The 15,005-nt window shown below is 47.3% G+C and overlaps 1 protein-coding gene across 1 annotated transcript in view; it reads left to right on the forward strand.

The window, feature by feature from the left end:
- The window catches only part of LOC138165279 (KN motif and ankyrin repeat domain-containing protein 4-like), a 98,067-nt gene that overhangs the window by 62,787 nt on the left and 20,275 nt on the right, over positions 1-15,005 (forward strand). The window contains exons 3-5 of the mRNA XM_069093437.1: positions 3,568-3,654; positions 10,667-12,430; positions 14,784-14,895. Coding sequence (XP_068949538.1) covers positions 3,639-3,654; positions 10,667-12,430; positions 14,784-14,895 — 1,892 coding nt within the window. The 5' untranslated portion in view covers positions 3,568-3,638. The remainder of the gene's footprint in view (positions 1-3,567; positions 3,655-10,666; positions 12,431-14,783; positions 14,896-15,005) is intronic.

Genomic DNA, 15,005 nt, shown 5'->3' on the forward strand with positions numbered 1-15,005 from the left:
GAGAGAGAGAGAGAGAGAGAGAGAGAGAGAGAGAGAGAGAGAGAGAGGAGAGAGGAGGGAAAGAGAAATAGAGAGAGGAGAGAAAGAGAAATAGAGAGAGAGAGGAGGGAGAGAGAGACAGAGAGCGAGAGAGAGAGAAATAGAGAGAGGGAGGAGAGAGGAGGGAGAGAGAGAAAAATAGGAGAGAGAGAGAGAGAGAGAGAGAGAGAGAGAGAGAGAGATGGGGACTTTGGATGAGATGTGCGTTCACATTCTGCCCAGGTGGGTGCTTAATTTCTCCGTTTTCTGAGCCCTTCTTGAAGTCTGTACATAGCAGAGAAGCTGCACTGGTAAAGGGCATTTCCTCACTGGTTAGCTCCCTCTCTCACTAGAGTCACAGGACTTGTGTCAATTCCTACCGAACCACTAGAATTGTGATAAGATCGTGTAAACTGACGTTGCCTCCATCCTGGTCATTCTCATCCTCTTCCTCCTCATTAGCACCCTATGGTTTAGAATTATTATTATTATCAGCATAGAACTGTCCCAGGCACAGGCACCACAGCAGAGACGAGAAGTCTAAGAAACTGCCCCATCCTTAGACTTAGAGTCGGGAATGGGAGGAAAAAGGGGATATACCGAGCTATTAGAGAACAGTATCAGACCCGTGGATACAAATACAGAATGGAACACTGGGATCATTGAGGGCGCTGGGAACCTCCAGCCTGATGGGGGCTGACAGGTGGTCCGAGATGGGAGCTTCGATCTCACTTTAGGAGCAAATTCAGAGATTCTTTAGTCCAGCCTCCTTCCTTTTACAGACAAGGAAAGTGATTCCCAGAGAGGTTGTGACTTGCCTGATGTCATACAGGTAGTATCAAAGGTAGATCCTAGCCCAGATCTCCTCTCTCCTGGGTCAGTGATATTTTGATAAAATCAAGCACTAAATACTTAATATATTCTGGGCATAGCATTGAGTAGTAGGGACCCTGTGCTCAGGAAGTTTACATTGTATCAGAGAAGACCATGAATATGTACAAGCATATTCAGAATAAAATACAAAGTGATTAAATATCAGCTGGCAGGGAGGGCACTGGCAGTTGGTAGAGGGGCATCAACATGGACCCTGGGCCCTTCCCTGTCCTGGTTGACCCTCTGTGGCCACTGTCCATTTCATCAATGTCCTTCATAAATGGTGGTGCACAGACCTAAGCCTGGATGGCCAGATGCGGTCTGAGAAGGGCAGAGTCCCATGGGAAGGTCTCCTCCCTGTTCCTGGAGGTTCTGCCTCACCTTATACAGCCCAAGGTTGTAGGTCACTGTTTTTGGTTCTCCATGGGCCTTCCCAATCCCCTCTAGATGTAATAAACACACAGTATGGTATCCCACCTTTGCACCATCCCTACATGGGAGGCAACAAAGCTGCTCTTCTGTGTACACACCTATAAATTTCTCGGGCTGGGATGTAAACTCCTGAGAAAACGAGGTCTCTCAGGAGTCATATGCAAAACACCCAGGCAGTAAGCAGTCCAGTACAGAATCAAGCCGATGGCAGTCTAAACTCTGGAAGACCCTTATTCTGGGCCTCCAGCTGCATTTCCAAAGCAATGATTGAGTCGACATTTAAGTTCAGTAGCTTATGTTTTTCTGATGTTGGTTTTTTGTTTTTTTAAAAGCCTTCTAATCATTCAGTTCAGCCACCAGTCAGCAAGCATTTCTTATCAGCTAGTAAACATTTATTAAGCACGTACTATATGCTATGCACCATGCAAATGCCCTCAAGAAGCTTACATCCTAATGGGGGAAGAAATGGGTGGGGGTGGGGGGGCAGAGACATTCTCCAGAAGAAGGAGACCTGGTTGGCCTGAGTGACTGTCCCGGATGGAGTTTGTAGGAGAAACCGCTCAATCAGACTGAAGATAGATAACCTAAGGGACCAAGAAGTGAAGGGGATCAGGAAACCGTCCTGAGGATGGTGGGTCTTTAGCTGGGACTGGAAAGGAGAAGATTCCAGGCAGAGGGTGGAGGGGGGCACAGCATGTGAAAATGTCTGCAGTTGGCAGCTGGAGGGTCTTGTTGGAGGAATGACCGGGAGGTTGGTGTCACTGGATCCGATTATGTGGGGGTAGGGTGCGAGGCATGGAAGGTTTAGTAAGAAGACTGGAAAGGAGGTCAGACGTGCTAGGAAAATTGGAGTGGCAGCCGTGTGGAAGATGATTTGGAAGGCTGGGAGACTTGAAGTAGGGAGGGACACCAAGCATCCAGAACTTTGGCAGTACTAGGGTCACCACTGCTTGATTATTGGAGGGAATATAGGCTGAGATGGGACGGGAGGGCTCTTCCTGGCCATTCTAAACCTCCTCATCCCTCTCCTACTGAACCATGGACTTTGTCCCCCTGCACCCATCCCAGGCTCCCATAGGGGAGCTCTCACCTCATCTTGCCCAGAATTAGGTATATGTGTCCCTTAAGGCTACTTCCAAACCATGTCACCATGTCATGTCCCTCATTCCCTTTTCTAGCTTCTGTTATTTTCCTTCACAATTAGAATGGATGCTCCTTGAGGGCAGGGACTGTCTTGCTTTCTTGTATTATTATATCATTGTGCCTGACACATATTAAGTGCTTAATTAATGGGGAAGGGAATAAACATTTATTATTTTTTAAATTTATTTATTTTTATATATTTTTATTTTTTAATTAATTTGTTTCCTTTTAGTTTATAGGATTCAATTCCACAATTCCTTGAGTTTCACATTTTGTCCCCTTCCTCCCCTTCCTCCCCTCCCCACCATGGTGGCATATAGTCAAGTACAGGATCTGTAAATACTTTCACATTATACATTAGTCAGGTTATAAAGACGGATTGTATCAGATGGAATGAAAAATGGTAAAGAGGACATAAAACCAAATAAGAAGGGGAATAAACATTTATTAAGCTGTGTGCCAGCCATATGCTAAGCACTTTTTATAATTATTATCTCATTTAATCCTCACAACAACCCTTAGGAGGTAGGTGCTGATTTTCATTTTAGAGTTGAAGGAAACTGAGGCAAACAGAAGTTAAGTGACTTGCTCAAGGTCACACAGCTAGTCAACTTCTGAGGTCATATTTGAATTCAGGTCTTCCTGATTTCACGCGTATTGCTCTATCCTCTAAGCCACCAGCTGCCTTTTTACCCTTCATTCATTTGTGCTGTGGACATGGAAATAATTAAATTTGGCTACTGATTAAATGTAGGCGGGGGGGGGGGGGGAGGGGGAGGATGGGTGAGGAGTTAGACGATGTTAAAGTGGTGAATCTGGGTGTGTTGAAGGATGATGACATCCTCAACGGTAACAGAGAAATTTGGAAGAGTGTTGGGTTTGGGGAAAAGATAACGCCTTGTTTTGAATATATTGAATGTTAGATCTCTATAGGATTTCCCACTAATAAGAGAGAAAAGATCATTAATAAGAGGTGAGTAAAAGAATTGTCATGCCACGGTGGCTCCCACCTCCATGTCTTTGCACATGTCCCACACAAGGCTGGCCCAGAGCTTCCTCCTCCAAATAACCACACTTGGACTTGTCTCTCACGGCTTACAGAGCTTGGTGACCACACCCCGTGGACTCAGCCGATGAAGTGACCAAGAGGCTGCCCTTTGAAGCCCCCCAGGATGGAGAAGACAGACGGTAGGTGGTCTGTTTTCTCACTGACTTCAAGGAGAGTGTTCAAGCCACTGTGGGAAGGTGTCTGGCTTACCCTGAGTGTGGGGGCAGATCTCAGGGTAACCAGCGTTCCCCCAGCTCCATCTCCATTGTCACGACGAGAATATCAGCTTACATGTGTTCAAAGTGTTTTCATAGACAGTTTAGTACAGTGGCAGGGGAGATAAATGTGGAGTCGGGGGACCTGAGCTCACATCCCTCCTCTCCCTTGGCTTCAGTGTCTTCATCTGTAAAATGAGCAGAGGCTCTGAAGCCTCTTCCAGGTCTAGAATCCTGTATGTGACCTTGGCTAAGTCACATTCCATGCCTCAGTTTCCCCATTAGTAAAATAAGGGAATTGTAGTAGATGGCCTTTGAGTTTTCTTCCAGTTCTGGAGCTATGTATGGACTTCTGACTATTGGAGTTAGAAAGGACCTTAGCAATGATTTAGGCCAGTCCCTTGATTTTTGGGCAGCTAGGTGGCAGAGTGGACAGAGCGCTGGGCTTGGAATCAGACTCATTTTCATGAGTTCAAATCTGGCCTCAGATACTTCCTAGCTGTGTGACCCTGGGCAAGTCACTTCACGCAGATAACCACAGAGTCCTCATCTGTAAAGTGAGTGGAGAAGGAAATGGAAAACCACTCTAGTGTCTTTACCAAGAAAATTCCAAATGGGTTACCCTGGACAAGTCACTTAACCCTGTTTTACTCAGTTTCCTCATCTGTAAAAGGAGCTAGAATAGGAAATGACAAATCACTCCAGTGTCTTTGCCCAAAAAAAAACCCCAAAATAGGGTCATGAAGAGTTGAACACAAATGAAAAATGATCTATTCACAAAAACCCTCAATTTTTGGAAGCTGCAGCCCAGTTATTTAGTGGGTGAGTGGTGCTCAGCGGGGCTGGCCTGGCTCCTTGCTCAGTGCCCCTTCTGCCCTGAGGGGCTGTCTGCTAAAGAAGTAAGAGGAGTTCCCATAATTTTCCTCACCCCAGATGGCCTCTCACCAGCCCTAGCCCCCTCCAGGCCTGGTCCTCTGCCATCTTCCAAAGGTGCATCATGGGTCTTCCCCTTCCCATCTGTTCAGTTGTGTCGGACTTCTTGAGTTCTGTAGCCTCTGTTTTACGAGGGTTCCCTGGGCCTGCCTGGGGAAAGGCCCCAGCTCTCCTTTCCTCCGTGAATTTCCCATCTTCCTTTTGGGGCAGATGAGGACAAGGGATTAACAGGTCCGATCTCTCTCCTGGCTTCTTCCTGAAAGAGACTTAATTCACCTTCGATTTGACTTTTTTCTTTTTGATTCCTCTCTGGTATTTGTTTTTCAGATCATTTTAGAAAAAATCCATCTAAATCCATTCTCCTCTTCTCCCTCCCATTCAAGGCTTCTTGGGTCTGGCACCTTTCACCCTTGTGGCTGTTTCCTCCTCAGAATCTGTGTAGCCACTGTCTCCCTTAGGGTTCACTATCCCAGCGTGATTCTGTTGTAGTCATAGTTTGAGAGCTGAGAGACCACAGAGGCCAAGCCCTTCATTTTGCAGAAGGGTTAAGTAACCCACCCAGTAAGTGACTGAGTCAGGCTTTGAACCCAGGCCTTTTGTCCCATGCCCAGGGTCACTTCACTGCAGGGAGGCCAGTAGGGCTGAATTGTAGGCTGAGTGGAGGAGCTGATGTGTGAGGAGAGCAGGAAAGCAAGAAGGGCCAGGCTCTGAAGGGCCAGGCACAGGGTTTATGCTTGCCCCTGCATGTAAGAGGGTGATATGAAGCCCTGTGATTGGGCCTAGGCTTTCATAAAATCTCTTTGGCTGCTGTGTGGGGAATAGATTGGTGAACGGAGACACACAGACCAATTCAAAGGCCATTGCAGTAGGATTAGAACTTAATCAGAACTGAACATGTACCAGGTCTCACAGCATGTCTGACCAGGCTTGGGAGGGCCATTATTCATTGGGGGAGTGGCAATTCAGGATTCTATCGAGAATTCAGGAAAGCATAAGCTGATACCACAGCTGGATGGCTGCTTTAAAAAAATAAAATTAAAATGCCCTAGCGGCAGAGCATATATATTAAACCCATATTTCTGACTTCTCGTTCCAGTGAGGCCTCTTGCTTTCCTTGCTTTTCTCATGGGTAAATTTGCCTTTGAATTGTCTCCACTTTTTTTTTTAATATCATAGATATATTCATGTTTTTACCCTTTTTTCTGGGGTCCTGGGTGTAAATCAGGACTGTTTCATTAAACTGAAGCCGTAAGAAGATACATAACACAATTTCCCCATTCGCTGAGTCTTTGCTGTCTGGTCCTCTCCTTAACTTCTGCCTCCTTCATTTGGCTCTGTCAATCCCAAGACTTCTGGGTGGAGTGAGCTCTCCAAGAGTTCAGTACAACGTGATTTATGAAAGTAGGGAGCTGGCAAGAGGTAGGTGTGGCACACTGGCATGGACTAGATTCAGAGTCAGAAGATCTGAGTTTGACTCTTAGCTGTGTTATTTACTAGCTAGGTGACCTTGGGCCAAGAATTTAGCCTCTTGTCTTCAATTTCCCAATTTATAAACTGAAGAAGTTGGAGGAGATGGTCCCTAAGGGTGGCTTGTAGCTCTTGATGCCCCTGGGGTAGGACATAGGGCCAAAAGGGTTGTTCAAGGTCATTGCATCCAATTCCCTCTTTTAATGAGGAGACTGAAAACCAGACAGATGAAATCGCTTGTCTAAAGTCCCATAGGTACTAAATGGCAAAGCTTGGATTTGAACTGAGGCCCTCCAACCAACTGCTAACCCAGCCCTGTTTCCACTCTCCCATGCTGCCCAGTCCAGTGATGGACACTGATTGGACCAGCCTAGCTAATTTGGAAGAAGCTCCTTGAATGGTTGGTTGATTTTTTTTTTTTACCACAGAAGTTCTTAAAGGTCTTGAGTTGCAGAGAGTTTGTCTCTCTTAAAAACATGGAGAAAATACAACCTTGGTCTATTGGGATGAGATTTTTGTAAGTCAAGGCAGGAACAATGACCCCAGAGCTGGTCCTCCACAGGATATGCACTGGAGATTCGTTTTCCTGCACAGGTGATGAGTTAGCACTGAACCCTTTGAACTTGAATGGTCCCACCCTTCTTCAAACAGCACATGTTCAAGGTGGCCACATGGGGCTCAGGATGTGCAGCCTCTGGCTGGGGACCAGAGAGAAGTCAGTTGACCCATGTCAAGCTACGATCATGCCCGGACAAGAATGGAGTTTTTGGACTTGATCTGTAATTCCTTTGGAGTGAGGCGCCATCCTCTAGCAGCACAGGTGGGCAAGTGCTCTACAGTTCAGAGTCTTAGAGTGTGACCTGATGCCCTCGGAAGGTCAAATATCCAGCATTTGCAGAGTTAAGGTCAGGCAGTATTCATTGTATCACACTGTGTATATCACACTGTGTCTCAGCCTTCTGTAGAATAACTGCTATCATCATTACTTCATATACGTGTTGATCTTATCACTTCTTCAAAAAAACTCAACAATGAAAAACAAAAAACCCAACAATGGCTAATAGAGGTGTCCCGGCTACTGTTCCCTTCTGGCACCTTTGCCCGCAAAGCCAATGCCAAGCCTTGTCCAGAAGGAGAGAATTGCTGTGTGCTAGCAGAGGGCAGGCATCTCAGGACCAGCCAGTGAAGTCCCACGAGCCCATGACCAGAGACCCTGGTGAGGTTTTTTCAACCATAGGAACTCACAAAGACCTCACTAAGGTTTTTCTTTACATCAGTGGCTACTTTAATAATATATCTAATCATGGAATATGGCCTGTGATAGTATTAGTAAAGGGAACTTCCAGCGGATTCTCCCTCTACCCCTGCAAAACTGTACTTGGTACACATTTTATGGCATTGGAGGTGTCGGGGGCACAGAGAGGTTGATTTGAGCAGGGTCATGCAGCAGTCTGTGCCAGACGCCATCTTTCTCTCCACTATCCCATGCTTTCTTTCATATTTAAACATGTTATATTTAATCATCCTGCATGCATATTATGACCTCATATCCATATACACACAATTATATATTTGATGACTACATATTTTGACTGTATATAGACACATGGGACAGCTAGGTGGCACAGTGGATAGAGCACCAGGCTTGGAATCAGGGAGACCCAAGTTCAAATCCAACCTCAGATACTTACTAGCTGTGTGACCTTAGGGAAGTATCTTAACTCTGCTTACCTCAGTTTCCTCATTTGTAAAATGAGCTAGAGAAGAAAATGGCAAACCATTCCAGTATCTTTGCCAAGAAAACCCCATCTGGGGTCATGAAGAATTGGGCACTATTGAACAACAACATTTTATATATATATACACTCACAATTATACATTTTATTGCTATGTATTTTGACTCTGTGTATACATATATACACAATTATATTTATGATTGTATATAGGGCTATTCATGTATACATAGTCATGATATATAAAAATGCACAATTGCTGCTTATACATGTACACACATGTATAAACATACATGTATACATGCATGTGTGTATATAGCCATGCACACCCATAATACACACATATGGTATTAGAATCCACATTAGAGTTAGAAGGGTCCCCAGTGATAATCATATTCATTTTATAGGTCAGGAAGCTAAGGCCCAGAGAGGACAGATACGGGGAGGACCAACAAACTTTTGGCTGGATGGAGGGTCTTCCCTTTGCTCATGGGGCCTCCCTCCCCTGGCCCCCTCCAAAGAGGCACTCTTGGATTTCTCAGGGATAGGTCTGGGCATTTTCCTGGCATTCCCTGAACTGGCCTTGTGGGAAGGCTGACTAGAGGAGCTCCTTGTTCCCAGGTGTTTTTTGCCAGGGGCTGCTTCCTCCTCTCCGCTGTGTTAGCAGCCAAGCAGCAAAATCTATCAGTTAGTATATAAGGAACATCTAACACATTTAGTTAGGGTCCTGTGTTGTGTGTTAGGCTGGCCAAGATGAAGAAGGGTTAATTCACAGGAGCTATGAGTCCGTGGAGGCTGTCTGCCTCAGTTTCCTCATCTGTAAAATGGGGATAATAATAGCACCTCCCTCCCAAGGTGGTTGTGAGGATAAAATGAGATATTTGTCAAGCTTTTCACAAACCTTAAAGCGTTATGTAAATCCTATCTGTTACTATTACTACTGGTATTTCTGCTATCCTCTAGGACCATGTAAGTGGTAGAGAGGCTAATATATTAAACAGAGAAAGTTAGGGGCTGGCCTAGATCCCTTCAATGCTCAGCTCAACTTACGCCTTCTGCAAAAGGACATTCTGACCCCACCTGATTTGCTAGTCCTTCCCCCACCAACAACTAGAATTGCTCCATATCATGTATTTTGATGTGACTTATCGTCCTGTATACATATTGTGATTCCCCCTCCCTAACCCAGCAGTAGGGTGGAAGGTTCTTGTCTTTGTATCTCTCATGCCTTGTGAACGGTAGGTGCTGAACAAATGCTTACTGGATGAATGAATGACTTCAGGTAGAACAGAAGACCGAAGAAAGGTGAGAGGAGGCTCAAAGGGAGAGGTGTGACACAGGCTGGGATCAGGAGGAAGGGTTACAATTGGAGGGATGGATGCACTTGACTAAATGTCCCCTTAGGACCAGTGTAGCTAATTTGGGAGAAGTTCCTTGAATGGTTGGTTGATTATTATTATTATTATTACCACACAATCTTTCAAAGGTCTTGAATCACAGAGTTTCTCTCTTAAAAACATGGTAGAAAACACTACCTTGGTCTATTGGGATGAGATTTTCGAAAGTCAGGGTGTGAGGAGAGGATGAGAAGAGGACATTCCACTTGGGAAAGGACAGCCTAAGAACTGGAATAAGCATGGTACTGTGTGGAGCAGAAGGTGATGGAATGGGAAGGGCACCACATTTGCCATTGGAAGGCCTGGATTTGGATCCTGCCCCGGGCCAGTTAGTGCTTGTATTTGGGTAGGTTTCTGTTTCCTTATTTATAAAATGAGTGGTTGGGAGAGATGATCTCTAAGGCTCCTTCCAATTCTTAATCATCTGGTCCCATGAAATAAGGTTGGATGAGTGGAGTGGGGCCGCATCATGGAGGGCCTGAAAAGACAAGCATAAATGTTATATCTCCATGCTACTGGCAATCAGCCAATCAATAAACAAGCACTTATTAAGCCCCTTCTATGTGCTAGGCACTAGGGATGCTAATGGTAGCCCCTTAATTGCTTAAATTGGGGACCTTTCTGTCTTCAGTGGCTAGAAAGCAATCAGCATTTCCAGGTGGATTGAGGCCTCCCTGTCATGTGAATTTGTCCTTTGACCATCAGGGGAAGTAGACTCAGGTCCTTTTTTCCAGAGTTGCAAGAGAGCTTAACACATTCCAAGACCTTCAGGTGGAAGGGGTCCAGAGAAAAAGAAGGGGGAATAAGCAGGAATATTCCTCGATCTGGTTCATTCTCTCTGCTGCTCACATTTTTGGAAGTTTAGCCGTTGAAGAAAGCCCAAACGACAACATTATAGATCACTTAAATCTCTAGGCTCAGCAAGATTTACTGGACTTTATTTGACTAATGCAGGGTTTTATTTTTTTTGGATGCTCAGACATTTGTGGCTCAACCTTTGAAACCTTCCATTTACTTAATTGCCAATTAGTGGCCCAATTTGGCAAATTCTGGGCTATCTCAGTGTGGCAGTTACATGAGTCAAACCCAGCAGCAAAATGAGACAGTTTTCTTGTTTCTCTGTGGCTGTATCTCCAGGCAGATTCCTCTCCAGCCTTTCCAATGACATGCTGCAAATGGGAAGCAATTCCCTTTCCCCCATCCTTGTATTCTGCCTCAGTATAAATTGATTTCATCAGGCAGCTCTCCATAACACCGAAAAGACCATTAGCATTCCAGCGTATTTCCAATGCTGACGAGCTTTGAAGGAGACACAAGAGAGTGTCGGGAGACAGAATTACTCTTATTGGTCTGTAATTTTTTGGATTTTAAAATAAATAAGTAGACGTGTCTCCTTTTTTTTTCCAGCCAGAGACCAGCCATCATCCCAAGGGGATGGAGACAAAGAGCCTCCCCAAAGCCACCCATACTCGGTGGAGACACCATACGGTTTCCACTTAGATCTGGACTTCCTGAAGTATGTCGATGACATCGAGAAAGGGAATACCATGAAAAGAATTCCCATCCGAAGGAAGGCCAAGCAGCCCAAATTCAGCACCCTGCCTCGGAACTTCAGCCTCCCCGACAGTGCTGCCAGGCCCCGTGGAGCTTCGCCCCATCACCCCTGGACCTCTTCCTTCTCGGGCCTGCCCACTAGGGGGTCAGAGGAGCCCCCCTGTGATTCCACCCAACCGTTGGCTGCTGGGGGTGAGATCAGCTACAGGAGGAGAGTGCTACTGACCGAGACCATTCGCCACGTGGAGGCCACCCCGCCTGCAGAGGCTGAGCTCGATGGGAGAGGGCGGCCCCAGCTGCTAAGGGCTTCCAGCATGCCAGTGACCCTACTACTACAGCACAAGGTCTCTGATGAGCTGAGCCTGGGCTCCGCCCTTCCTCAGCCCCCAGATGAAGGTGGCTTCTCAGACGCGGCCTTTGGCCCTGTGGAGGGTTTTTCAGACCCCCATAGCTCCAGTCCACAAGCATCCACGCAGCCCCAAGTGAAGGAATTGGCAGATCTGGTGCCGGTAATTCCTGACCTTGTCCAGGACAGGCCGGAGCATAGGGACCAGGATGAAGGGCTGCAGGACCACAGCTGTCTCCCGAGCCCGCCTTCCTTTCCCCAGGACCTACCTGTGGTTTTAGAGAGCGCGGAGGAAGAGCTGAAGGTACCAGAAGTGGAGTCGCTGGCCACGCCTGGGACTCCCACCCCAAGCCCTCCCCCTCTTCCGTCACCCATCCCTGAAAATGAATTCACCCCTGAAATAGAACTGAACATCAGTGAAATTCCCCCTCCGCCTCCCGTGGAGATGGATGTGAGAAGTATTGGGATTAGGGTGACGGAGGAGAGCTTAGGGCTTGAGCCTCGGTGTTCAGATGCCACAGGAGCCGATAGTGTGTCTGCCCTCAAGAAGCAGATTGTCATCCTGGAAGGAGAATTGTCTAAGAGAACCGAGGAGCTAGAGAGGGTCAGGGTGGTCCTTCAGCAGCAAGGAGATGAGATGAGGAACAAAAAGCTAAACATTCAGGAACTGATGGACACCGTAGCTCAGCTGGAAAATCAGCTCAGCCACAGAAATGCCAAAGACAGCCGTAATGATGCCGCTGTGAACACTGACCCAGTCAGCGAGGCCTGTGACAAGAGTGTCCTGGTCAATCTGCCCATCATCACGGAAGCCAGCCCACCAGTCACCCCCGGGCAAAGGTCACCGCTCCAGATCCTTGCACAGGATCAGGACGCCCCCAAACCCAACCACAGCTATCTCTGTACTGAGCTCAAGATCGAAGAGGCCGACCCTGAGCAGGGGGACGCTGAGGCTCCTGCTGGGGGAGCGGCGGGGGGCTCCCCATCAAGCCTGGGTACCAACGGCTCCTCCCCAGGGACAGAGCAGCGAAGCCCCCCTCCGGACATCACCATTGGCCAGTATGTGAAGAAGATTCAAGAACTCCTGCACGAGCAGTGGACCTGCCTGGAGCACGGCTACCCCGAGCTGGCCAGCGCCATCAAGCAGCCTGCGTCCAAGCTCAGCTCCATTCAGAACCAGCTGGTTAATTCCCTTAACTTGCTGCTGTCCGCATATTCGGCCCAGTCACCGCCCGAGCAGGAGGGTGCTGCCAGCAGACCCCCGCCCCCGGGTAAATACTGGCAGGAGGCGGGCGGGGGTGGGTGAATATGGTGAGAAGGGAGGAGGGTGCCTTTCCTTTTTCATACCAAAGACGGGGCAAGGAATTTATTCTTACATCTGACTAGATGAAAAATATTAAAACACCCAGAAAAGCTGCACGGGCATTGAATACAACCGACCTCTTTTCTGCTCTCAAATTCTCCTCTTTGTGTCTTTGCCCAGATCATCCTGGCACTGCCAGAACCCTCGCGCCATCAGTCAGGAGGCTTGGCTTATATAGGAGTAGGAACAGAACCCATTGATCATCAGAAGAGCTGGGTTTGAATCCTGACGGTGACTTCCTGTCGATTTGACCTTGCTCAAGTCATTTCAGTGCCCGCCATAAATGGGGGCAGGGACTGCATGACCTCTGAAGTTGCTTCCCTCCCCAGAGTTTTAGTGGAACAACAGCCTCCCTGGGCTGTGTTCTGGCAGCAGGCTGGGTTCAGATGGTCACTGAGCATCGCTGGGTCAGTGGGTTATGGATAGAGCTGGAAGGGAGGGACCTTCAGGAGTGAGGCCTGAAGACCTGGAGTAATCTACCCAAGCTCGTGCAAATAGAGTTATGGAATTTGGACCCAGGTTTTCTGACTCTAAACCCAGCATTCAGGTTCCTAGGAAGTTGTGGGTCTCACACTGGATATTTCTCTGTGGCTGGTTTGAGGGTGTTATTATTTTGATAGCTTGTTTTACTAAATAAATTGTATTTGCAAGGGAGGAAGGAAGGGAGAGGGAGAGAGGTAAGGAAGAAGAGAGAGAAAGAGGGAAAAAAGGAAGGAGGAGGAGGTGGAAGGAGGGAAAGAGGAGGAAAGGAGAGAGAAAGGAGGGAAGGGGAGAGAGAAAGAAGGAAGGGAGGACAGAAAGGAGGGAAGGGAAGAGAGAAAAGAAGAAGAAGAGAAAAAGAAGGGAGGAAGGGAAAAAGGGAGGGAAAGAGAAAGGAGTGACAGAGGGAGGGAAGGGGGAGAAAGAGAAAGAGAAAGGAGGGAGGGAGGGAAATGAAGAGGGAGAAAGAGGTGAACAGAGTAGACGTGAGGTCTGGCCCACATTTGGAGAGCTGCCTAGTGGCATAAAGGCGTGCTCTGTTGTAACCGATTGCACACCCTTTGCATTTTTGGATAAGTAGAACCAGACTTTGTTTGACTGAGGGGTCAGGTGGTGAGGGCTCAGAGCTCTGGTGGCCGCCACGGGCCCCAATTTGCCTGGTTGCTTGTTGTCTGAGTAGAGACAGGAGGATTCATCATCTTGTCTTTCCTTTTTTTGCCTTTAAAGCACTGGTGTGAGGGAGGGAGGACAAGGTGGGGTAGTGAGTAGAACCTTGCCTTAGGAGGAGGAAGATCACCTTTTGGCCGATCTGAAGGCAAGGGACCTTCCTGCACCATCTTGGCTCTGCTACACCATGCCAATGTAACCTTAGTCAAATCACTTGGTCATCGATTTCCTCATCTATAAAATGAATGCATTGGAAGGACTTTTGAGGTTCCTTCCAGCTCTCATTCTACAATCGTGTGACTTTGAGCACAGCTGTATCTGCCTTTACATCTTTGTACCTGTAACCCTTTCGGAGCCTCAGTTACCTCATCTGTAAAATGGGGTTCATAGGTTTTGAGCTGGAAAAGGGTCCTAAGAGGTCTGGCTTCTCCTCTCCCACAGTTCCAGAGATAGCCTAACATCCTCATTCAAGGTTTAGAGAGGGCCACAAAGATGAGAAATCCAATCCAGCTCCCTCATTCTACAGGTGAGGAAACTGGGACTCGGGGACATTTAGTAGTGGTGTGGTAAGTAGCCTAGGTAGGATTTGAACCTGGGTCCTAAAACCTCAGAGCCCTTGGGTACCATGCAGTCTCTCTAGTTAAAACCAACTCAGTTAACACCTGCTCTGCTCACTTCATGATGTGGCCTGGAAGGTCATATGATAATGGCTAAACAATAGGCACCATATTAATGTGAAATAGAACCATTATTAATCTTTTTTGTTAAAGTCTTAAGGCTGTGCCCACATAGGAGTCCCCTGAAGTAGGATACTAACTGCAGGATGGAGGCAGGCCGACCTCAGAATCTGGAAGCCGTGGGTTCAAGTCACACTGTCACACACTGACATACTGACTTTGTAGCCTGGGGCAGATACCTTGGTACCAACACAGACAACTTTCTAAGACCAGATCGTGGTGTACTGTTCTGACTTGCATTGGGACAGAGCGCTCCCCTCCTTCAATGCCTGTGCTAATGTCCACCCCCATTCCCAAAGTCCCAGGCCTTCCCACATCTGCATTTGGATTTTCCATTCCCCATGACTGCTCCTAACCGCCTCTGTTGTGTCTGCCTAGAGATCTCCCCGTCGACAAGCCTTAAATCCATAATGAAAAAGCGAGACTATGGCTTCCGTGCTGGAGGTAATGGGACCAAAAAGAACCTTCAGTTTGTTGGGGTTAACGGTGGGTAAGCATCGTTCATAAAGGTCAGACTGCCTTCCAGTGTCTAATGTCAGCTCCGTCTCTTTCCAGTGGGGGTGGAGGGGAGAACCTGCTTTTTTTCTTTCATTTTCTCAT

This window comes from Petaurus breviceps, unplaced genomic scaffold (genome assembly GCF_028583685.1).
Source record: "Petaurus breviceps papuanus isolate PSGF00001 unplaced genomic scaffold, PetGlider_PUasm1.0 208, whole genome shotgun sequence".
Classification (NCBI taxonomy): domain Eukaryota; kingdom Metazoa; phylum Chordata; class Mammalia; order Diprotodontia; family Petauridae; genus Petaurus; species Petaurus breviceps.